General features: G+C 31.1%; 1 protein-coding gene across 4 annotated transcripts; it reads left to right on the top strand.

The window, feature by feature from the left end:
• The first annotated feature begins 130 nt into the window (after positions 1–130).
• LOC119604470 lies at positions 131–24,696 on the top strand. 4 transcript variants are annotated; one of them, XM_037957112.1, is made up of 15 exons: positions 131–175; positions 7,548–7,669; positions 7,746–7,909; positions 7,981–8,209; positions 8,277–8,484; positions 8,544–8,838; positions 8,914–8,975; positions 14,819–15,092; positions 15,153–15,523; positions 15,618–15,724; positions 17,571–18,272; positions 18,334–18,439; positions 18,507–18,783; positions 18,851–19,337; positions 20,932–24,696. In XM_037957112.1, exons 2-15 carry the CDS (start codon positions 7,570–7,572, stop codon positions 22,374–22,376), a joined length of 4,827 nt encoding a protein of 1,608 aa, XP_037813040.1. In that variant the 5' UTR covers positions 131–175; positions 7,548–7,569; the 3' UTR covers positions 22,377–24,696. The 4 variants fall into 4 exon arrangements, with proteins under 4 accessions (XP_037813040.1, XP_037813036.1, XP_037813039.1 ...); XM_037957108.1 differs by lacking the exon at positions 131–175 and adding an exon at positions 2,468–2,602; XM_037957111.1 differs by lacking the exon at positions 131–175 and adding an exon at positions 7,207–7,412.
• Positions 24,697–25,295: the final 599 nt, after the last annotated feature.

Below are 25,295 nucleotides of genomic sequence, written 5' to 3' on the forward strand. Positions count from 1 at the left end.
CTCACAGTAAAATAAATCGCTTGGTTAGTTTCACGTTCGCTTTAAGAGACGGATAAAAGTGAATAAATAAAAAAAAAGTTCGTAATTATATTGTTTAGAAAATTGTAAAAGAAAATCCGGTTAAAATTAATATTTACAAGTGATTTTTAATTTTACGTATTAAAAAAATTAAATAGTAAGTATAATTGTAGATTGAATGTAAAATAGTGGTGACGTGGATTTTGTTAACATTAAGGAAATGTAAAAATGCATAGAAAGCTGTTTTGGTGTTTTTGTGTGAAACGGTGGCAATACCCATTTTATTAAAATAAATTCTATTTTGATATAAAAAATATGTCTGCCTTTAGTCCATTCGGAGCTTGAACTATTTTTTTACAAAATTTCAGCATTGGGTTACCTCTTCTAAAATTCCAAAGCAGCGATTAGAAAATTGAAAGTAGTTTCAGAAGCCTTAATGTGTTTCCTATTTATCCCAGCCCTTAGAGTGGGACCCAATTTGCAAATTGTAAAAAATACAATTTTTGGGATTTTCACATAAATTTTTGGGAATTGTTTCCTTCGACCTTTTGAGACTTTATTAATTAATTTAATTTTGGATCTTACAAAAAAGTGAAAACATAGTATTAAATTTAAATATTTATAATTTTTGAACCAAATTAGTTTTTAAAAGATTAGTAGAACAAAGTTCTAGGATCTCTAAAATAATAGAGTTATTTAGAAAACCCCAGTTTATTGTTATAATTGTTGGTAAACCAATATGAATTACTATGATTTTATCTTTAATTTTTAACAACACGAAATCTAATAATTAAATTAATTTGTAAAATCACGCAAACTTTTCAAAACCTTACCTATGATGCTAAAAAACAAAGAACATATACATATATGTATTTAAAAGCAGCGATAATAACCAAATATAATATAAATCATATAAATAAATAAAAGTAGTTATAATGAAAAATTAAAAAAAAACTATGGATCAAAATAATTTACACAGAAAAAAGTTTGAGCATAAATATTATGAACTGCTTTCATTGATAAAAGTTAAGGTATTTTCAGACTACAATACTGAGTATTAATACTTGTCAAGAATATTTGTATCATAATACAATTTACTAGTCTAAATATAATTTGTAATTTGATTTTCAAAAATATTACTGATTTTTTTGGCATACGGTCGGTATTCATAAATTTTTTAAAACAATTCAAAAACTTTTTATTTTCAAACGTATTCGGTATGTATTTTATAAATACAATAAAAAACAAACAAAAAGTGTAAAATACATTAAAAATAAGAACGAAAAGTGCATAAATAATTGAAAATTGGATAAAAAATATTACAAATGTTATAGTGTAAACATAAAATGTATTTTTCGGATTGATTTTTTGAAAATGCGAATTATTTTCATAATATTTTTAATTTGAAGTGTGTTAATACTCAGTATTGTAGTCTGAAAATACCTTTAATAATATTTAAGAATAAGTTCCTAAACTGTATGAATTTTTATTTTTTCAAACATAATCTAGAAGCCTTGACTTAAAATATTTCAAATATGTTTTTATTTTCTATTTGTTAAAAAAATGTTTGAAATTTTCCTAGGAAAATTTTGTACTTCTTTATGAAAAAAAGTAAAAATTAAAAAAAATTCAGTCAGGTTCAAATTAATACATTCTATGAAGTTTTAATATTTTGAATGAAAATGGTTTGGGGAAAAAAAGTCATGTTCATTTATTTATTACAAAATTCATTCAAGTTATGTATTATTTTTTTCTGTCTAATTTTTAAACACATGATTATAGAATTCTAATTCTAACTTAAAATTTTGTTTAAAACTTTTTTTAAGCTGCGCTGTTACCGAATTTGGACTCATCTTTAATCCATCACACCATATTTTCTAGATATCATGTCATAAAGATTAAAATAAAAAAATTTGGTCATATTTGAGACGTTATAATAGCGCGAAGAAATCTTTATTTACAAAATTTTATGTTTAAATTTATGTCGTCCAAAAGTCAAATCTGTCGACAATTTGTAATATATTTTTTCACAAAAATATTTTTTAATTGTTTAGAAATAACTATTAGTTATTTGCTGAGAAAATATAATTTTTAAATATTTATAATACGATATCTGAAAGATAAGATGTAATGCAGGAATTCTGAGGCCAGATTCACGCGGCTTTGGTCTCTAAGTTTCGACTTATTTCAAATTTTGTTGGCCGGTTTTTCATTTTATTTGTACAATTAATTTAAGGGCAACAGCGCTAATCAAAAAAAAAATCTGGCATCACCCAAAGTTGGCTTTACCTGTTGTTCTGTTTACATCATTTTCAAATGTGGCAACATTTTTATCAACACTGTTTCTGATTATCTTCGTGTCATTTTATAAATAAAAAAAGGGGAACCACACATTAAAATTGCTTTGTTTGTTAAAAACTGCGGTTTTCTTCACTTTGTGCACCATACACAATCGACATTTTGTTTTATTGCGAACACAAGTGCATTACTGGTACGGGTAGCAAATAAATTTTATAAAAAATTTCGACTAAAGTTTTGTTATTATTAAAAATATTGTATACGCTGTGAAAATTGTTTGCTAAAAGTAAGATAAATCTTTTATTTAAATAAAATATACGAATTGAAAGTGATTAAAAAAGTAATTAAAAAGTTTAGACTTTGGCATTTACAAAAAAAAAATTATTAATATGCAGATAAATCAGTTTTTTTTTTGTTCTAAAGTGTTTTTTGTGGTTATTTTTATTTAAAAATAGATATAAAAGCTTTTATTTATGTATATAAATGATTTTCTATAAGCAAATTTATCTTTATATAAAAGATTTATACAAACTTTAACAAAACAAAAAGAACTCGAATTTGCCCAAGGATTACAATTGCAACTGCCGCCGTAAAGCGACAGGCGATAAACAGTGTGATGGGTGAAAAATAAAAATGAAAATTAAGCTGTAATTTCTAAACGTCCGATTTTCCGATTGTCCGATTTGAATGAAATTTGGCATGTATAAAGAGGAATTGTTGTCGAGTTAAGACTTTGAATTTGGAGCTCATAAACTTTTATACCCAATTTTCTCAACGAATCAATTTTAGCAAAAAAAAAAAAAAAAACAAAGCAATAATTGCTAGCAAAAATTAAATACATTTTAATAATATTTATCATTAATTTGGCAAACAATATTATGTATAACCCCCCACCCTTCCCATAAATACTAAACAAAATTCATATAGTATGAATGTGTATGCGCCATTTGCTTAATTCAATTTTTATACCCTACACCACTTTAGTGGGGAGGGTTTATTGGATTTGTGCTGATGTTTGTAACATACAAAAATATTCGTCCTAGACCCACCTTAAAGTATACCAATCGGCTTAGAATCGTTTTCTGAGTCGATTAAGCTATGTCCGTCTGGCTGGCTGGCTGGCTCTCTGTCCATGTAAACCTTGTGCGCAAGGTACAGGTCGCAATTTTCAAGATAGTTGGATGAAATTTGGCACGCATGTTTTATTTGACCCAAGGACGTAGCCTATTGAAAATGGTTAAACTCGGTCCATTATTTCACCTAGCCCCCATAGAACAGAACCCCCCGAAAAGGGCTTCTGAGCTCATAATTATGTTAAATATACAGATATATCGATAAAATACGGCACAACTAAGTTTTATAGAAGTCTGCCAAATTTCATAAAGATCGGGCCCCATTTGACCCTAGCTCCCATACAAAGTCCCGTTCAGAAAATTACTTGAATATCCCAAAACACAAATATCGCGATAAAATTCAGCACAATAAAATATTATGTACATATAAATATTCACAAAATTTTATCGGGCTTGGTCCATATTTGCCCCTAGCCCCCATATAAAGCCTCTTTCAGAAAATTAATTTTTCATCCATAAATTGCTTAAATGTATCGGAACAAGGGAATATTGAAGATAAATGCTTTATTATGAAAAATAAATCAAATTTAATATTCATAACTAGTGTAGGGTATCATATGGTCGGCCACGGCCGACTATACTTGTTTATAAATATGTACATACATGTATAATAAATATTTAGCAGTCGTGCATATTGATAATATACAATCAATAGCACAATATTATATACATTTACTTATCATTATGCACATATTTGTTGAGATTATTAAACTCTACATCAAGATGTTTCAATTATAAGGTGAAGTTATTTAATTTTGGAGCGAATTAATGATTTTTTTTATACATGCAATTTGACTGTTTTTTGTAAATGGAAATTTAGTCCGACGCCGTCAAACTCCATATAAAAAGTAGGGTTCTATAGTTGAAACGAAAAGTCGACTTTTCGACTTTTTGCATTTAGTTAAAAGTCGACTTTTCGACCTTTTGACTTTTTCCATTTTATGAAAAGTCGATTTTTCGTCTATTCGACCTTTTTCATTTATTTAAAAGTCGACTTTTAGACTTTTGGACTTTTAGTATTTTATAAATGGTCGACTTTTTCCGACTTTTCGACTTTTTCCGACTTTTTTCGACTCTTCGACTCTTCGACTTTTCGACTTTTTCCAACTTTTTGACTTTTTGATTTTTTTACGACTTTTTGACTATTTTCGATTTATTTCGACTTTTTTTTTGACTATTTTTTTACTTTTTTCGAGTTTTTCCGACTATTTTAGAGTTTTTGACCTCTTTTCCACTTTTTTAAAATTTTCGTCTCTTTTCGACTTTTTCCGACTTTTCGACTTTTTTCGACTTTCTTCGACTTTTTTCGACTTTTCAACTTTTTTCGACTTTCCGATTTTTTGACTTCGACTTTTTTCGACTTTTATTTACAAAGTCGACTTTTCGACTTTTTTCATAGACGATAGTCGAGTTATCGACTTTTGGAACAAAATAGTCGACTTCGACTTTTCGACTTTTTTCGACAAAAAGTCGATTGTTCGATTATTCGAAAGTCGATTTATAGAACCCTAATAAAAAGATTCCCTCTCAAAACCGATGCTGTCAAACTCCATATTTAAAAAAATTTATAATCTATTCGCCTTGGCTTCAACTTTTGAAATTACTTCACCTTATTAGTAACGCCATGCTCCACATTCTCAATTAGCAAATTGCAATTTTGCCAATAAGCAGAGTTGCCGCGCTTGTTTGCAATAGAATAGAAACTGTGCTCCGTTTCTGTAATTCTTGCATTGAGAAAAACTGTCAAAAAAAATTCATGATCATCTTGTGTAAAACAGGGTGAATACATGAAATTTAAACGTTTCTTATTAAATTTTAATGAGAACAGTTTAAAAATAATCAGAGTCACACTGTTAAAAACTGAAAGACTATTATATTTTAAATTTTTTCTCGATTCGAAAAAAAAAAACAAGTAAGAGTGCTATATTCGGCTGTGCCGAATCTTATATACCCTTCACCATAGTGTATTTAAAAAATATAAATTTTATAAAATTTAAATTTATGTACCTATGTACATATTTAATTTTCCCGATTACATCATTATTATAGCAATACCAACAGACATCCAAACATACGAAACGAAATACACAAAAAAAAACAAAAACAAAATACACAACGCAATGAAACCAACAGACATCAAACATACGAAACTGTACACCAACAAACAAAAACAATATACACAAGGCAATGAAACACACAGCCATCCAAACATACAAAACTGAATACACCAAGAAACAAAAACAATATACACAAGGCAATGAAACACACAGCCATCCAAACATACAAAACGAAATACTCGAAAAAAAAAAACAAAAACAAAATACACAACGCAATCAAACCAACAGACATCCAAACATACGAAACTGAATACACCAAGAAACAAAAACAATATACACATGCCAATGAAACACACAGCCATCCAAACATGTGAAACGAAATACTCAATGAATAAGCAGTGTTGTTGTTGTTGCTTATTAATCAAAACATGAAAAAAATTGTCTATTTTTATGAAATTTTCAGAGGTTGTCTCGGATTTTTGCTTATATCTCCGTCATTTATGGACCGATTTTGCTGATTTTAAATAGCGATCTTCTCGAAAGCATGTCTAACAGAATTATTGAAGATTCGGATCTCGCCGATATCTGGGGTCCTCTAAAAACTGATTTCAACAGACAGACAGACAGACGGACATGGCTTAATCGACTCCGCTATCTATAAGGATCCAGAATATATATACTTTATAGGGTCGAAAAATTATATTATAGAAATTACAAACGGAATGACAAACTTATATATACCCTTCTCACGAAGGTGAAGGATATAAATACAGAAACGAGGTACTGGTATAGGATCAATGATGATGAAACTAATAAGTTGAAGTCATTTCAACAGCTGATTGTTTTTTTTTTGTCCATTGAAATTTAGCCCGAAAGTAGTATATGTATATGTCAGACTAAAGAATAATCTTTAAAGCAGACCATAGCTTTGACTATGGGATAGTCTATAGATCAAACTATATACTAGTATATATGTGAGACTATAGATTAGGCTATAGCTCAGACTATAGTCTGTAGCTTAGACTACAGAATAGTGTATAGCTTGGAATATAGACTGTGGTATATAGAATATAGCACTGACTGTAGAGTATATCTTAGACTATAGCTTAGATCATACCTTTTCTATATTCCAGACTTTAGACTTGTCTATAGTTCAGACTATAGACTAGTATATATCTCAAACAATAAACTGATCTATAGATCAGACTATGGATTAGTCTATAGATCAGACTATAGACAAGTCTATACATCAGACTATAGATCAGTCTATAGATCGGACTATAGACAAGTTTACTGTTCAAATCACTTGAACATGTGTTTATATATAACTGTATTTCAATCTGCTAGTAACATTTTCTTCTATGGTTATCTATATATACATGTATGTGTAACGATAAGAAGGAAAAACATCTCTTATTTAATGGCTGTATTTTCCACAAGTCCTTCTATTGTGTTTATGTTTATCACACACATAGAGTGATAAGGATTAAAAAAAACATGTGTTTAACACTTACGCATGTGTACTAGTCTACGTTTAGATTTTACTATGTAGTACTTAAGATTTTTAGTTTAATAAAATATTTAGTGTCTTACAACCATTCAATAGTGTCGTACAACCCCTCAACTACTAAAGATTTGTTTTATTCGAAAAACAATTTCTTTACACTACAGATCAGACTATATACAAGTCTACAGATCAGACTAATAGCGCAGACCATATACTATTCTATGTTTCAGACTGTAGACTAATCTATAACTCAGACTATAATATATATTCTAGTAGATTCTGTGGAAATTATTAAAAAAATTATACATATTTATATTAATGCATTTGACAACACAGTCCATGAATAAACACAATCAGTCGATTGGCAAACGGTGCAGGGAGTAGTTGTAATTATACTTTGTATGAGAAAGAAATGATCGTTTATTTTATATAGTTATTTGTTGTTGTTGTAATACATCATTATTTTTTTTTTTAATATTAAACAAAACTTACTAAATATTACGTTGTTACTAATAAATTTATATTTTCCAATAGTTTGTTTTAAAAAATAGCAACAATGTCCAGCGACGAATCAATTGGCACCCAAATTTCAACAGTTTCAAATCGTGATGATGGTACTAAGACAAAACTAAAGTCTCACAAATCGGAACAATGGGGTATGTATAAAAATGTCTTTATGTACTTTAACTTATATATTTGTATCACATTAATTAATTAATTAAAATCCTTTAGAAATAAATTTAATTGGAAACTTTGTGCTTGGTTTATATCATCGATCATTTGTAAGCGCCAATAATGAATGGCTTATTAAAAAATCCATAATACGGGAAGAGTATAACAAATTTATTACAAAAGATTTAAGAAAAAAATTAAATGAACTCAATGGTTCTTCTGATGTATGTATAAATATGGAAACAGGTTAAAAGTTCTAGACAAAACTAAACAACATTTGATTTCATACCCACAGATTGGCACCTTGTTACACCGTTGCGGTTTTCTACTCAACACTCCCCGTGGAAATCCTTTTTTCAAAATAAAATATTCCAGTTTATTTGATTTTCGCAATAATAAAATTAAAGAATTGGATAAATTAAAAATAAATAGTGATGGTCTTGAACAGAAAACAGACACTGTTAAATCTCCTGAAAGCTTATTACTGGAATTAGTGGATAATATATCAAATGTTCTACAAGAAGGTTAATCTTTATAATATAAAAATCATAAAAATATAAAATTAAAAAATAAAATTACACAAAATTTTAGATAATTTGGAAGTGGATGAAAGTATGGAGCCAATTCCTTTGGAATATCAGGCCTCCTTAATGCAGTTACGCAAAGAAAACTATAATCCTACTAATATGAGCTGCTGCATATGTGAAGAAGATTTTAGCACTATGGATGCATATGAAGAGCATATACAGAAACACGGTGATGATACAGATTTTGAATTTTTAAACACCATGAGTAAATTGTTAGTATAATTTTCCAAAATTTAAACAATTTTTGCTTATATTCTTGTTTTCATTCCAGTGATAACCCCATTTTTAAAATGAGCTATAGACTTTGCAAAAATTCTCATTACTTTTGTTTTGAATTCGAAACAAAACTAGAGAATTTAATAATTGATAAAATTATTATTGTTCAGTCGCGTTCATTTTACTATGTCCACAATATGCGTGTTCCCTATAAGTGTCCGGAAAATGGTACGGATCGCTTTTTTGTCGATTCACATTTGTTTACCATACACGTTGAACAACCAATTGTTTTGATATGTCATCTGGAGAGTAACAAGGAAACACATATTGTTGAACAACATCATTTTATGGTAAATTTAAAAAAAGTTTTTAATATTTTTATAAAAAAAATAAAAATATACATTTGGTTATTTTCTTGTTTACAGCGTTCTGAGGAATTTCCAAAAGTGAATTTTTCTATTAATCCTTATCGTTTACCGGATAAAAAGTAAGTAAATTTTAAAATATATAATTAATTACGGACTATAAACCATACTCCAGAATAGACTATAGTCCAGACTAAAGACTAGACTATAGACTAGAATATAGGCTAGACTATAGACTAGAATAAAGGCTAGACTATAGACAAGATTATAGACTAAATTATAGACTAGACTATAGACTAGACTATAGACTAGACTATAGACTAGACTATTGACTAGACTAGACTATCGACTAGACTATAGACTAGACTATAGACTAGACTATAGACTAGACTATAGACTAGACTATAGACTAGACTATAGACTAGACTATAGACTAGACTATAGACTAGACTATAGACTAGACTATAGACTAGACTATAGACTAGACTATAGACTAGACTATAGACTAGACTAGACTATAGACTAGACTATAGACTAGACTATAGACTAGACTATAGACTAGACTATAGACTAGACTATAGACTAGACTATAGACTAGACTATAGACTAGACTAGACTATAGACTAGACTATAGACTAGACTATAGACTAGACTAGACTATAGACTAGACTAGACTATAGACTAGACTATGACTAGACTAGACTATAGACTAGACTATAGACTAGACTATAGACTAGACTATAGACTAGACTATAGACTAGACTATAGACTAGACTATAGACTAGACTATAGACTAGACTATAGACTAGACTATAGACTAGACTATAGACTAGACTATAGACTAGACTATAGACTAGACTATAGACTAGACTATAGACTAGACTATAGACTAGACTATAGACTAGACTATAGACTAGACTATAGACTAGACTATAGACTAGACTATAGACTAGACTATAGACTAGACTATAGACTAGACTATAGACTAGACTATAGACTAGACTATAGACTAGACTATAGACTAGACTATAGACTAGACTATTGACTAGACTAGACTATAGACTAGACTATAGACTAGACTTGACTAGACTAGACTATAGACTAGACTATAGACTAGACTATAGACTAGACTATAGACTAGACTATAGACTAGACTATAGACTAGACTATAGACTAGACTATAGACTAGACTATAGACTAGACTATAGACTAGACTATAGACTAGACTATAGACTAGACTATAGACTAGACTATACTAGACTAGACTATAGACTAGACTATAGACTAGACTATAGACTAGACTATAGACTAGACTATAGACTAGACTATCGACTAGATTATAGACTAGATTAGACTAGACTATAGAATAGACTAGACTATAGACTAGACTATAGACTAGACTATAGACAGACTATAGACTAGGACTATAGACTAGACTATAGACTAGACTATAGACTAGACTTATAGACTAGACCTATAGACTAGACTATAGACTAGACTATAGGACTAGACTATAGACTAGACTATAGACTAGACTATAGACTAGACTATAGACTAGACTATAGACTAGACTATAGACTAGACTAGACTATAGACTAGACTATAGACTAGACTATAGACTAGACTATAGACTAGACTAGACTAGACTATAGACTAGACTATAGACTAGACTATAGACTAGACTATAGACTAGACTATAGACTAGACTATAGACTAGACTATAGACTAGACTATAGACTAGACTATAGACTAGACTATAGACTAGACTATAGACTAGACTATAGACTAGACTATAGACTAGACTATAGACTAGACTATAGACTAGACTAGACATAGACTAGACTAGACTATAGACTAGACTATAGACTAAGACTATAGAACTAGACTACTAGACTATAGAACTAGACAGACTATAGGACTAGACTAATAGACCTAGACTAGGGATATAGACTGACTATAGACTAGACTATAGACTAGACCTATAGGACTTAGGCTATAGAACTAGACTATAGACAAGACTATAGACTAGACTATAGACTAGACTATAGACTAGACTATAGACTAGACTATAGACTAGACTATAGAGCTAGACTATAGGACTAGGATATAGGACCTAGACTATAGACTAGACTATAGACCTAGACACTATAGACTAGACTATAGAATAGACTTATAGACTGACCTATAGAACTAGACTATAGGACTAGACTATAGACTAGACCTATAGACTAGACTATAGACTAGACTATAGACTAGACTAGAGACTAGACTATAGACTAGCATATAGACTAGACTATAGACTAGACTATAGGACTAGACTATAGGACTAGACTATAGACTAGACTATAGACTAGACTATAGAGCTAGACTATAGACTAGACTATAGACTAGACGATAGAATAGACTAGACTATAGACTAGACTAGACTATAGACTAGACTATAGACTAGACTATAGACTAGACTATAGACTAGACTATAGACTAGACTATAGACTAGACTATACTATAGACTAGACTATAGACTAGACTATAGACTAGACTATAGACTAGACTATAGACTAGACTATAGACTAGACTATAGACTAGACTATAGACTAGACTATAGACTAGACTATAGACTAGACTATAGACTATACTATAGACTATACTATAGACTAGACTATAGACTAGACTATACTATAGACTAGACTATAGACTAGACTATAGACTAGACTATAGACTAGACTATAGACTAGACTATAGACTAGACTATAGACTAGACTATAGACTAGACTATAGACTAGACTATAGACTAGACTATAGACTAGACTATAGACTAGACTATAGACTAGACTATAGACTAGACTATAGACTATACTATAGACTATACTATAGACTAGACTATAGACTAGACTATAGACTAGATTATAGACTAGATTATAGACTAAACTATAGACTAGACCATAGACTAGACTATAGAGTAGACTAGATTATAGACTAGACCATAGACTAGACTATAGGACTAGATTATAGACTAGACTATAGACTAGACCATAGACTAGACTATAGACTAGACTATAGACTAGACTAGGACTATAGGACTAGACTATAGACTAGACTATAGACTAGACTATAGACTAGACTATAGACTAAACTATAGACTAGACTATAGACTAGACTAGACTATAGACTAGACTAGACTATAGACTAGACTATAGACTGGACTATAGACTAGACTATAGACTAGACTATAGACTAGACTATAGACTAGACTATAGACTAGATTATAGACTAGACTATAGACTAGGACTATAGACTAGACTATGGACTAGACTATAGACTTAGGCTATAGACTGACTATAGACTAGACTATAGACTAGACTATAGACTAGACTATAGACTAGACTATAGACTAGACTATAGACTAGACTAGACTATAGACTAGACTATAGACTAGACTATAGACTAGACTATAGACTAGACTATAGACTAGACTATAGACTAGACTATAGACTAGACTATAGACTAGACTATAGACTAGACTATAGACTAGACTATAGACTAGACTATAGACTAGGACTATAGACTAGACTATAGACTAGACTATAGAAGACTAGACTATAGACTAGACTATAGACTAGACTATAGACTAGCTATAGACTAGGGACTAGATAGGGGACTATAGACTGGACTATAGACTACTCGATAGTCTACACTATTACTACACTATAGACCAGATTGTAGACTTGACTACTGGCTAGGACTAAGAACTATACTATATCCTAGACTTGACTACTGACTAGAGTATAGACAAAACTATGTATTGGACTATAGACTAGACCAGGGGTCGGCAAACTTTTGAGTCTGAAGAGCCAAAATTTACAGTTTACAAAACATGGGTTTTAAAAGAGCCACAAAATGTTTGTTTATTAAAACATTACAAATACTTTATGAATTCACTTCAAAAACATATTTTTTGTTTAATTATCTACAAGACGATTTTGCAAGGAATCTTTCTTATAGATTTTTGACTAGAAACACTTTTAGAATTTTTATGGGTCATTCGAATGCGTTTTTTAACACTTGTTATATAAATATATAACAGTTTATTAGAGTGGAGCGACAGTGATATAATTAGGCAGCAATCGAGATAAAATTTTGCACAATTTTTTTTATACAAACAAAAAATTTACTGTGATGTATTGCGGTCATTGAACCATAATTGACCAACCCCAATTCAGAAAATTACTCTAACGATCATAATTGACTTGACAGTAGCAGTATAGAGACGAAATTCGACATAAACAAGTTGTATAAGAACAAAAATCTATCTTCCAAATTTGATTTTATCATAACTGGCTTAATAATGGCAATTTTATGACGAAATTCAACACAAACAGAAACAATAATCACTTTACCAAATTTGGGTACGGTCGGCTCATAATTGATCCTACCCCCCATATTAGATCTCCATTAGAAAATTACCCTATCGCTCTTAAGTGACTTAATAATAGCAGTAAGCGACAAAATTCGACAAAAAACAGATTTTATAAGAACAAAAAAAATATCTGTACCAAATTTAATAAGGATGGATTCAAAATTGACCCTTCCCCCCATATGGAGTCCACTTTCGAAAGTTCCGACATACAACAGGCTAAAATACAAGTATAGTGATGAAAATCAACACAAACAAGTTTAATAGGATCCAAAACTTCATTACCAAATTTTGTAAGGATGGGTCCTTAATACTTTTTCTGGTCCCTTATTTATAGGCAAAAATTTTATGTCAAAAATATATCAATCTTTCATAGATCACTGTCATTAAAACGTGCAATATATAAAAATTTATAATTTTTTGCACCTTTTTATAAAAAAAGATTAAAGTTTAAAGTTTTGAGATAGACTAAGTTTTTAGTATTTAACTGTATCAAAATTCTCCACATTATTAATTAATTACTACATTTTAAATTTCCAAAATATATGTTTTAATTCGAAAAACACGAAAATTTCGGAATGTATGATCATGATTTACATCTTATCTAATCACTGATATGATACCCCATTCGTTTATAGGGAACTTTTCAATTAACACTTTAAAGAATTAAACATTTTCTTACAATATTAACTTGTACATGGAACAAATTCAATGGGAATGATAGGTTTGTATGGCTTTAGAAAGCTTGGATCATAACTTGTTGTTTAAAGTTTCAAAAATGACTCTAAATTTTCATTTTAGATTTTACCTAAATCTTCCAACTTGCTTTTAAACTTTGACAATTTTCCAAAACACAAAGCTTTACTTTTTAAATTGATCAACTGCATTTCTAGAGATCCAATACCAATTTCAAATGGCTCAATGAGGATTTATTCTCAAATGTATAATTGTAGGGACAAATAAAAGCAAGGAAATGAGCGTAAAGCTAATTGTGTTCTTTCTTTCTCACATAAAAAGTATTTGTTTTTGTTTTGTTCATGTACAGAACGATTAAGCAAAGTTAAAAAGTTTTGTATATTGTAGAAACGTTTGCGAAGTGTTTTGTTAGTTTTAATACATTGCTCGTTAATCGATTCGGAAAGATTTTAAAATATGCATACAAATATTTTTTTATAAAATAAATAAAATTTGTGTATGAAACTAAAGAGCCACAGCTCCACATCCAAAGAGCCGCATTTGGCTCGCGAGCCATAGTTTGCCGACCTCTGGACTAGACTATAAACCAGATCATAGAGTAGACTATAGACTAGACAATAGTCCTGTCTAAAGACAACACTTTAGTCCAGACTAAATTCCTGACTGGAAACTAGCCTATATTTTAGACTATAGACTAGATTATAGTCCAGACTATAGACCAAACTTTAGACTCGACTGCATATAGTCTACATTATAAACTAGACTTCAGACTATAGGCAAATTTTATAAGAATTTTTGACTAAATTTTAAACTTGCATTAAACAAAAAACTTCACTACTTCTTCTTCGTCTTTAGAATTTTTAAACCAAAATTCCAATTAGCCGACTATTATCCACCAAAAGAAATTCAAGATGCTTTAAAGGATGATTTCTATTATGAGAAACTCATGAAAACATCTAATGAATTCCGCGACTATGTACGTAATGGCAAAACATTACAGCCTCATAATATAGGAGCTTCGATAAATATACTATTGCAAATAGAAGATATGGACACCATACAACAATATCTGCAATTAACGCAAAAGAATATAAAATTACGTAGTTATGGTGATGAATATAGTTTTCAGGTAATTGAAATAAAAATTTTAAATTATATTCATGTTATAAATATTTTTATAACATTTCAGCTTAAACCCAAACAACGTGTCTTTATTGAGAATATATTATCAGCTTATGATGAGGTAATACTCACCACTCGTACTGATATCTTGGCAAAATCCGAAGATATAATGCAATTAATGCTGCAGAATAAGAGCGATATTAATCGTATGAAGAATACATTTGTTGGTCTAATACAGGCTGTCAATACGGGTCGTATTAGCTTTAAATGTGATAAAAAAATTAATATACACGGTTCATATACGATTATATGTCGGCCATCACGTTTAAATTTTCGTTATCAATATCGTTCGCTCGAGTTGTTGCCAATTGCTATGGATTTTTTAAAGAAATTTCTATTTCCTTCTAAAATAATGCCACGACCATTATCGAGGGTTAGGTAAGAGATCACAGTCGATATATATCTATTTTTTTTAAATGTTCAAACTTTTATTTTTATTATTTTTTTAAATAATTTTGACCTTTTGCTTTAGTTTGGATTTGTATAATAAAAATATAAGCGGGGAGCAATTACAAGCGGTGCGTAATATAGCTGAAGGTCCACGTAATGATGCTACGTATATTGTATTTGGTCCACCCGGTAAGTAACAATTTTATAAAATATAGACTAGACTATAGGCTAGACTATAGACTGGACTATATACCGAACTAGACTATAAACTAGACATAAGACTATAGACTAGACATTAGACAGGACTATAAACTATACTAAAGACTGGACTATAAACTAGACTATAGACTAGACTATAAACTAGACTATAGACTAGACTATAGACTAGGCTATAGACTAGACTATAGACTAGGCTATAGACTAGACAATAGACTATATAGACTAAACTATAGACTAGACTGTAGACTGGACTATAGACTAGACTGTAGACTAGATTATAAAATAGACTATAGAGTGGATTATAAAGTAGACTATAGACTAAATTATAGACTACACTATAGACTAAACTATAGACTAGACTATAGACTAGACTATAGACTAGACTATAGACTAAACTATAGACTAGACTATAGACTAGACTATAGACTAGACTATAGACTAGACTATAGACCAGACTATAGACTAGACTATAGACTAGACTATAGACTAGACTATAGACTAGACTATAGACTAGACTATAGACAAGACTATAGACTAGACTACAGACTAGACTATAGACTAGACTATAGACTAGACTATAGACTAGACTATAGACTAGACTATAGACTAGACTATAGACTAGACTATAGACTAGACTATAGACTAGACTATAGACTAGACTATAGACTAGACTATAGACTAGACTATAGACTAGACTATAGACTAGACTATAGACAAGACTATAGACTAGACTATAGACTAGACTATAGACTAGACTATAGACTAGACTATAGACTAGACTATAGACTAGACTATAGACTAGACTATAGACTAGACAATAGACTTGACTATAGACTAGACTAGACTATAGACTAGACATCAGACTGGACTATAAACTATACTAGAGACTGGACTATAAACTATATTATAAACTAAACTATAGACTAAACTATAGACTAGACTATAGTCTAGACTATAGACTAAACTATAGACTAGACTATAGACTAGACTATAGACTAGACTAGACTATAGACTAGACTATAGACTAGACTATAGACTAGACTATAGACTAGACTATAGACTAGACTATAGACTAGACTATAGACTAGACAATAGACTTGACTATAGACTTGACTATAGACTAGACTATAGACCAGACTATAAACCAGACTATAGACTAGACTATAGACTAGACATCAGACTGGACTATAAACTATACTAGAGACTGGACTATAAACTATATTATAAACTAAACTTTAGACTAAACTATAGACTAGACTATAGTCTAGACTATAGACTAAACTATAGACTAGACTATAGACTAGACTATAGACTAGACTATAGACTAAACTATAGACTAGACTATAGACTAGACTATAGACTAGACTATAGACTAAACTATAGACTAGACTATATACTAGACTATAGTCTAGACTATAGACTAGACTATAGACTAGACTGTAGACTAGACTATAGATTAGACTATTGACTAGACTATAGATTAGACTATAGACTAGACTATAGACTAGACTATAGACTAGTCTATAGACTAGACTATAGACAAGACTACAGACTAGACTATAGACTAGACTATAGACTAGACTAGACTATAGACTAGACTATAGACTAGACTATAGACTAGACTATAGACTAGACTATAGACTAGACAATAGACTAGACTATAGACTAGACTGTAGACTAGACTATAGACTAGACTATAGACTTGACTATAGTCTTGACTGTAGACTAGACTAAAGACAGGTTCAGGTTGGAAACTAGACTAAAATTCAGACTATAGACGACTATAAACTATACCTTGTTTCCATTTCCATTTTAGGTACTGGCAAAACTACCACCATAGTCGAGTCCATTTTACAACTTTTAAAGAAACCGAATACCAAAATATTAGTTACTGCTAGCTCGAACAGTGCTTGCGATGAAGTAGCCTTACGTTTGTGTAAATATCTAAAACAATTAGATATTCCCCGAGCCATGGTACGCATCTATTCACGTTCATCGGAAATTCGCACCGAAACAATCGATGATGAACTATTGGAAAATTCCAATATGTACAATAGACAATTCTATCCTGATATCGAGGTATTACATGAATATCGTATTGTTGTGTGTACGCTGTCGGTTTTAGCGAAATTGGCAACAGGAAAATTTGGTCGCCAAGAAAATGGTGCAACTTTGTATACGCATTTATTTATTGATGAGGTTGCCGCCTCAATGGAAGCTGAAGCTTTAATAGGTATAACTACAGTTTTGACACCGAAATCATGTCTAATTATATCCGGTGATCATAAACAATTGGGTCCGATTCTACAATCGAAACGTGCCAAAGAATTGGGTCTAGATGTATCGTTAATGGATCGTTTATTAGATCGTGATTGTTATCGTGTCGATGTTGATACGGGCGATTATGATCGCACCATACAGACACGTTTGATACGTAACTATCGTTCTCATCCCGCTATTGTTAATTTATATAGTGGTCTCTACTATAATCATAGTTTGGAATCGTTTGCTAAGAAGGGTAATTATATATAGCAGATTATTATATATATTTCGATTTTATTATTTTATTTGCCTTACAGATGATGTTTCCTCATGTGAACTTTGGCACAAATCGCGTAATAAACAATATCCTATAATATTCCATGCTATATATGAGCCCTCTCATTCCGACTATCAATCGCATAGGTAAGTAGTACTTTCCTATTTCAAAAATTCCTTAAACTTAATTGAATTTAATTTAAATCTTTTGCAGTTTATATAATCTCCGAGAGCTGGAAGTAGTAATGGATTATGTTAAAGATCTCATGTATTTTGGCATAAATGGCAAGCCGGTGCAAGAGAGTGATATTGGCATTATATCGCCTTATAAAAAACAATATAGACGCATACAGGAAGAGCTAAATATACGCAAATGGTTTGGTATTGAAACTGGTTCGGTGGAAACGTTTCAGGGTAAAGAAAAGGATATAATAATTGTATCATTTGTACGTTCTGGCACTCGTAATTTGGGTTTCTTGGATAATCCAAGAGTAAGTTTTAATTAAATTAATATAATACTCAAATTTGATGTTGTTAAACAAATCTCTTACTTTTTAGCGTTTAAACGTTACTATATCACGTCCAAAATCTATTTTAATTATGGTGGGAAATCCACAAACTTTAAGTTTAAATAGTGATTTTGAGTATATAATAAAAGAGTGTCAACGTAATAATACGTTTGTGGGTGGTATAGGGCCACCAAGAGGCTTTGCAGGTGGAGCAGGAGGTGCAGAAGCCAAAAAGGAAAATACTACAAAAGCTGACGATGATTTGCTAAAACTTTTAAATGATAATATGAAAGCTCTAAGTGTAGAGAATAAAAATGGCGAAAAAGAAGAGCAGAAAACTACTAAAAATTCAAGAAAAAGTCGTGGACGAAAACGTGGAGGTAGAAAGTCTAATAATAAGAATAAAATTTCGAATGAGAATAAGGATACAACTGTGGATGATAAAGACGAAGACGATGATGACGATGACGATGATGAAGAGGATGATATTAGTGAAACTAGCAGTAAACCTTCTACATCTGGAAAGAAAAGAAATGGTAAGAGTACATTTTATAGCTAAGACTACATACAGTCTAGTTCTGTTTTAGTTCAATTCTAGTTCTTGTTCAGTTCTAGTTCAGTTCTAGTTCAGTTCTAGTTCAGTTCTAGTTCAGTTCTAGTTCAGTTCTAGTTCAGTTCTAGTTCAGTTCTTGTTCAGTTCTAGTTCAGTTCTAGTTCAGTTCTAGATCAGTTCAGTTCTGGTACAGTTCTAGTTCAGTTGCAGTTCAGTTCTAGTTCAGTTCTAATTCAGTTGTAGCTCAGTTCTAGTTCAGTTCTAGTTCAGTTGTAGTTCAGTTCTAGTTCAGTTTTAATTCAGTTCTAGTTCAGTTCTAGTTCTAGTTCAGTTCTAGTTCAGTTCTAGTTCAGTTCTAGTTCAGTTCTAGTTCAGTTCTAGTTCAGTTCTAGTTCAGTTCTAGTTCAGTTCTAGTTCAGTTCAGTTCTAGTTCAGTTCTAGTTCAGTTCTAGTTCAGTTCTAGTTCAGTTCAGTTCTAGTTCAGTTCTAGTTCAGTTCTAGTTCAGTTCTAGTTCAGTTCTTGTTCAGTTCTAGTTCAGTTCTAGTTCAGTTCTAGTTCAGTTCTAGTTCAGTTCAGTTCAGTTCTGGTTCAGTTCTGGTTCAGTTCTAGTTCAGTTCTAGTTCAGTTGCAGTTCAGTTCTAGTTCAGTTCTAATTCAGTTGTAGCTCAGTTCTAGTTCAGTTGTAGTTCAGTTTTAATTCAGTTCTAGTTCAGTTCTAGTTCAGTTCTAGTTCAGTTCTAGTTCAGTTCTAGTTCAGTTCTAGTTCAGTTCTAGTTCAGTTCTAGTTCAGTTCTAGTTCAGTTCTGGTTCAATTCTAGTTCAGTTCTATTTCAGTTCTAGTACAATACTAGTTCAGTTCTAGTTCAGTTCTAATTCAGTTCTAGTTCAGTTCTAGTTCAGTTCTAGTTCAGTTCTAGTTCAGTTCTAGTTCAGTTCTAGTTCAGTTCTAGTTCTGTTCTAGTTCAGTTCTAGTTCAGTTCTAGTTCAGTTCTAGTTCAGTTCAGTTCTAGTTCAATTCTAGTTCAGTTCTAGTTCAATTCTAGTTCAGTTCTAGTTCAGTTCTAGTTCAGTTCTGGTTCAGTTCTGGTTCAGTTCTGGTTCAGTTCTAGTTCAGTTCTAGTTCAGTTGTAGTTCAGTTGTAGTTCAGTTCTAGTTCAGTTCTAGTTCAGTTCTAGTTCAGTTCTAGTTCAGTTCTAGTTCAGTTCTAGTTCAGTTCTAGTTCAGTTCTAGTACAGTTCCAGTTCAGTTCTGGTTCAGTTCTGGTTCAGTTCTGGTTCAGTTCTGGTTCAGTTCTAGTTCAGTTCTAGTTCAGTTCTAGTTCAGTTCTGGTTCAGTTCTAGTTCAGTTCTAGTTCAGTTGTAGTTCAGTTCTAGTTCAGTTCTAGTTCAGTTCTAATTCAGTTCTAGTTCAGTTCTAATTCAGTTCTAGTTCAGTTCTAGTACAGTTCCAGTTCAGTTCTAGTTCAGTTTAGTTAGCCTGTAGATTAGTTTATATACTATAGCTTAGACTAATCTTAGATTAATCTGTATGTCTGCCGAAATATTACTTACATATACATATATTTATTAATTTGCAGACAAAAATAAACGCCAATTAAACAATAGAGCCGGAGCAAAAAGTGGCAAAATTACCAAGCAATATGGTAAAGGTAAACAAAAAAATGTTGATAATAATAGTAGCAGTAGTAAAATGCCTGAAAAAAATAAAATCGAATCATTATTCGATGAATTACCTAAAGTGCCACTGACTACACTGAACACTACTACTACAACAGTAAATTCAAAAAAAGCTGTTACCTATACAAATGAACAACTAATGCAAATGAGACAACAACAACAGCAATATTTTGAAAACATGCAAAGGCAACAACAACACTTACAATTTCAACAACATCAACAATTACAACAACAACAATTACATCATTGGTCTAATAGTTCTTATTCAAATACTAACGATTCCTTTTTCAAAATACCAACAGCCGGCCATTGTCCTCCAACAAATATACCATTCATGAGTCAACAGCAACATTTTAATCAACAGCCTTTGCAATATACTTCACCATTTGCTTCGACACCTAATGCAACTGTTGTCAATAATGCAAATAATTTCCGTTTACCAAACGTTAATGTTCCCAACGATACTACGGCGAATAGAAACAAAGATAATAATAATGGAGCAGCTGTGAATGCTGCTAATAAGGCCAATACAAATAATAGAAATTCGGCTAAGAATAATTATAATAGAAAAGATAACAACAATAATAAGCAGAAAACATCTGGGGTCACTAAAGTGTATGCTAACAAAGCTAGAAATGCCAACGCAGTTAATGCAACAAAGAAACCCACAAAAATTGCTGCTAATATACATGCAAGTGCAAAGGTAAATAGTGACAATACTAATAAGACAAAATTTGGAGCAATACCAAAAACAAATCTTACTAGCAATACAGCAGCTAGGCCAAGTAATTCGGTAACATCTTCATATACTACTGGAGCTGTTAGTCCGATTACCAAAACAGTGGCTCCTAAAGCCAGTACTGCAACAGTTTCTAACAATATTGGGGCTAATAAACCAATTAGCAGCACTGCTAATATATATCCCACCCTAAACAAAACTACCCCTGTAGCTACTTCTACGTCTACAGCAAACTCTTTTACTTCATCCTATAATATCAATCGTCCAACTATTAGTTTAACTACTTCCAATAATATTAACTTTAATAGAGCTACATCAGTTGCTTCAACGAACTCTACAGCTTCTACATTGAATCGTCCAACTAGTAGTTTAACTACTACATCTACAGCAAGTTCTCTTAATTCATCCTTTAATACTAATCGTCCAACTAGTAGCTTAACTACTAATAATCATAACTCACCAAGTTACGCTCCATCAGCACCACCATATAACATTTATTATCAGGATTCTATAAACATTGATTCGATGTATAATCGACCCACTCGTAATTTATCTTTTGAACGAAAACAGAAAGAAAAGAAAGATAATTCATGTGTTATTTCCTAAAGGAATGTGGAAATGTAATTTCCCTAAAATGTTTCTTTATTTATGCGCTCTAACACTTTATCTTTCTTATTTTAAAGACAATTTTATGATTTGCATCATTATAGCATAAAACGTTTAAGTATAAGTACTCGAATTCGGGAAATAGCTAATCTTTAAATAGAACATCTTCTATAAAAAGAAAGGAAAGGTTATATAGTGAGGAAGGTTGTCTGTAGTTTGGACTGTTGAATAGTCCATAATTTGGACTGTAGTCTAGTCAAAGGTCTAGACTATTATCCAGTTTATAATCCGAACTGTTGTGTAGTATATAGTCAAGTCTATAGCCTAGGTTGTAGTCTAGTCTATAGTCTGAACTCTAGTCTATAGTCTGAACTCTAGTCTATAATTTAGACTAAAATCTAGTCAAAAGTCTAGACTATTATTCAGTATATAGTCAAGAATGTTGATTTCTATAGTCTTGACTATTGTCTTAACTAAAGGCTGGACAGTCGTATAGTCCTAAATCTGGACTATTATCCGGTCTATAGTCTGTACTGTTGCCTTGTCTATAGTCTGGACTGTCGTCTAGTCTATATTTTGGACTGTTGTGTAGTCCATAATCTGTACTGCAGTCTAGGCAATATTATGAATTGTTGCCTATAGTCTGGACTGTCGTCTAGTCCATAATATGGATTATTTTTTAGTCTATATTCCGGACTGTAGTCCAGTCAAAAATATAGACTATTATCCTGTCTAGTCAAAAGTCTAGTCTAAAATCTAGCCTGTTGTCTAGTCTATAGTCTGGACTGTTGTCTAGTATAAAGTGAAGCCTATACCGTTGTCCAAACTAAAGTCTGGACTGTTGTCTAAACCATAATATGGACTGTAGTTTAGTAAAAAATCTAGACTATTATCCAGTCTGTAGTCAGTCTAAATCTTTGAAACTAAAGTCAATGCGTTTGGTTTTTAAAACCAAAACTCGATTGACGTCTATTTGGGGCCTCTTAACATTAGTGTATTTCTAAGTCTGGGTATATACTTATGTTGAGATAGTAAAGCATTTAATCAAATCTTTTGAAAGTTCTTGGTCGCAACAGAACTTTCACACTATCGTCAGTTAGCAACCAATGATCTCTGAAAAGTCTTTGACGTTATAAACGTTAATGACTGCTAAAATACTCTTTACTCTCGTTTTTCGAAAGCTTTTGCTTTTGAATCGTATAAATCCCCCTGAACTATATATATAGTTCTAGAGGTGGGTTTAAGAGAGAGAGAGTAAAAGAGAAACAGAAACTTATTTAACTGAATTTTTATATTAAACTCTATGGAATAGAGACAAAAATTCGGTTGTATAGACATCAGAGTATTATTTTTTTTAGAAGAGGAGATCCAGAATCTAGGGATTTGAGAGATTTGTTTGGATCAATATTCCTTTTAACACTGAGAGGGTGAGCTAGAGAAGACTTGTATTTTAATTCTCGCGATATTAGGATTTAAGAGATCATTTAGGGATAATGATTTGATTGATCCCTTTTAGACCTAACCTTAAAAACCTAAATTATTCAAAATGACTATTAACCCTAAGAAGGCGAGACAAAAACTTGTTACAAATTTGAAACTAAAAGTTTAATTTCAAACATTTTAATACATATTTCTAAAGTCTCGGGATTTTGGTAGTTAAAAGATCATTTATGGTATACAATTTTATTGGTCCCTTTTAGTACTAACAATGTTTGAATCCTAAAACCCTAAATTATTAACATTTCTATTAGCTCTAAGAAGGAAACTAGTTAGAAGTTTGAAACTTAAAGTTAGTTTCAAGATTTCCTAAGTCTCAGGATCTTGAAATTTAAAAGAACATTTAAAGGTGAAGATTTGGACTAGACGTTTATCATGAAACACTTTTGTTTGTTTCCCGAATTTAAATAATTTTAATCGAATCTCTTAAGTTTTTTTTTTCTTAAGAAATATAATTTCTTAATCGTATTGAAATTGATTTAATTTGTTATTGTGCTAAAACGTTTTTGCATTGAAATTGTCTTTATTTATATATTTATCACTTTATTTAAACTAATACCCATTAACCCTTAAACATATAAATATTCAAAATTTTATATACTAAAACATGAAATTTGATTGAATATTGATTGAATTTCTATTTTGTAATGTTTAAAGTAAAATATGCTGTATTTAATATCAAAGAAAATATTAAATACCAAGCGTATTCATTACAATTATTAATTCAATTCTTATTCGGTTACTTTTCACCAATAATTACAAATATTATTTTATATTAAATATCAAATATATATGGATTTATGGTTATATATAAACTTTATAATAAAATAAAAAATGAAATCGAATAATTATCAAATTGATTCATTAATAGACTAAACTTGTCAGATAAAGGTTTGTATGTTGTGTGTTTTAAAACAAAACAGAGCATATACTAGCGTCTACACTGGACTATAATCTAGGACTATAGTCCAGTCTAGTCTATAGACTATAGTCCAGACTATAGACTATAGTCCAGACTATAGACTATAGTCCAGACTATAGACTATAGTCCAGACTATAGACTATAGTCCAGACTATAGTCCAGACTATAGACTATAGTCCAGACTATAGACTATAGTCCAGACTATAGACTATAGTCCAGACTATAGACTATAGTCCAGACTATAGACTATAGTCCAGACTATAGACTATAGTCCAGACTATAGACTATAGTCCAGACTATAGACTATAGTCCAGACTATAGACTATAGTCCAGACTATAGACTATAGTCCAGACTATAGACTATAGTCCAGACTATAGACTATAGTCCAGACTATAGACTATAGTCCAGACTATAAACTATTGTCCAGACTATAGACTATAGTCCAGACTATAGACTATAGTCCAGACTATAGACTATAGTCCAGACTATAGACTATAGT

The sequence above is a fragment of the Lucilia sericata genome, unplaced genomic scaffold (genome assembly GCF_015586225.1).
Source record: "Lucilia sericata isolate MDLA Ls3-8-SP2 unplaced genomic scaffold, ASM1558622v1 Contig000398F_arrow, whole genome shotgun sequence".
In the NCBI taxonomy this organism is placed as follows: Eukaryota; Metazoa; Arthropoda; class Insecta; order Diptera; family Calliphoridae; genus Lucilia; species Lucilia sericata.

Excerpts from the sequence above, each read along its gene's own strand:
- LOC119604470 (XM_037957112.1), top strand. The coding sequence starts at position 7,570 with ATGTCCAGCGACGAATCAATTGGCACCCAAATTTCAACAGTTTCAAAT. Across the intron at positions 8,839-8,913 it reads TTGAACAACATCATTTTATG|CGTTCTGAGGAATTTCCAAA; the intron begins GTAAATTTAAAA and ends TCTTGTTTACAG. Across the intron at positions 8,976-14,818 it reads TATCGTTTACCGGATAAAAA|AATTTTTAAACCAAAATTCC; the intron begins GTAAGTAAATTT and ends CTTCGTCTTTAG.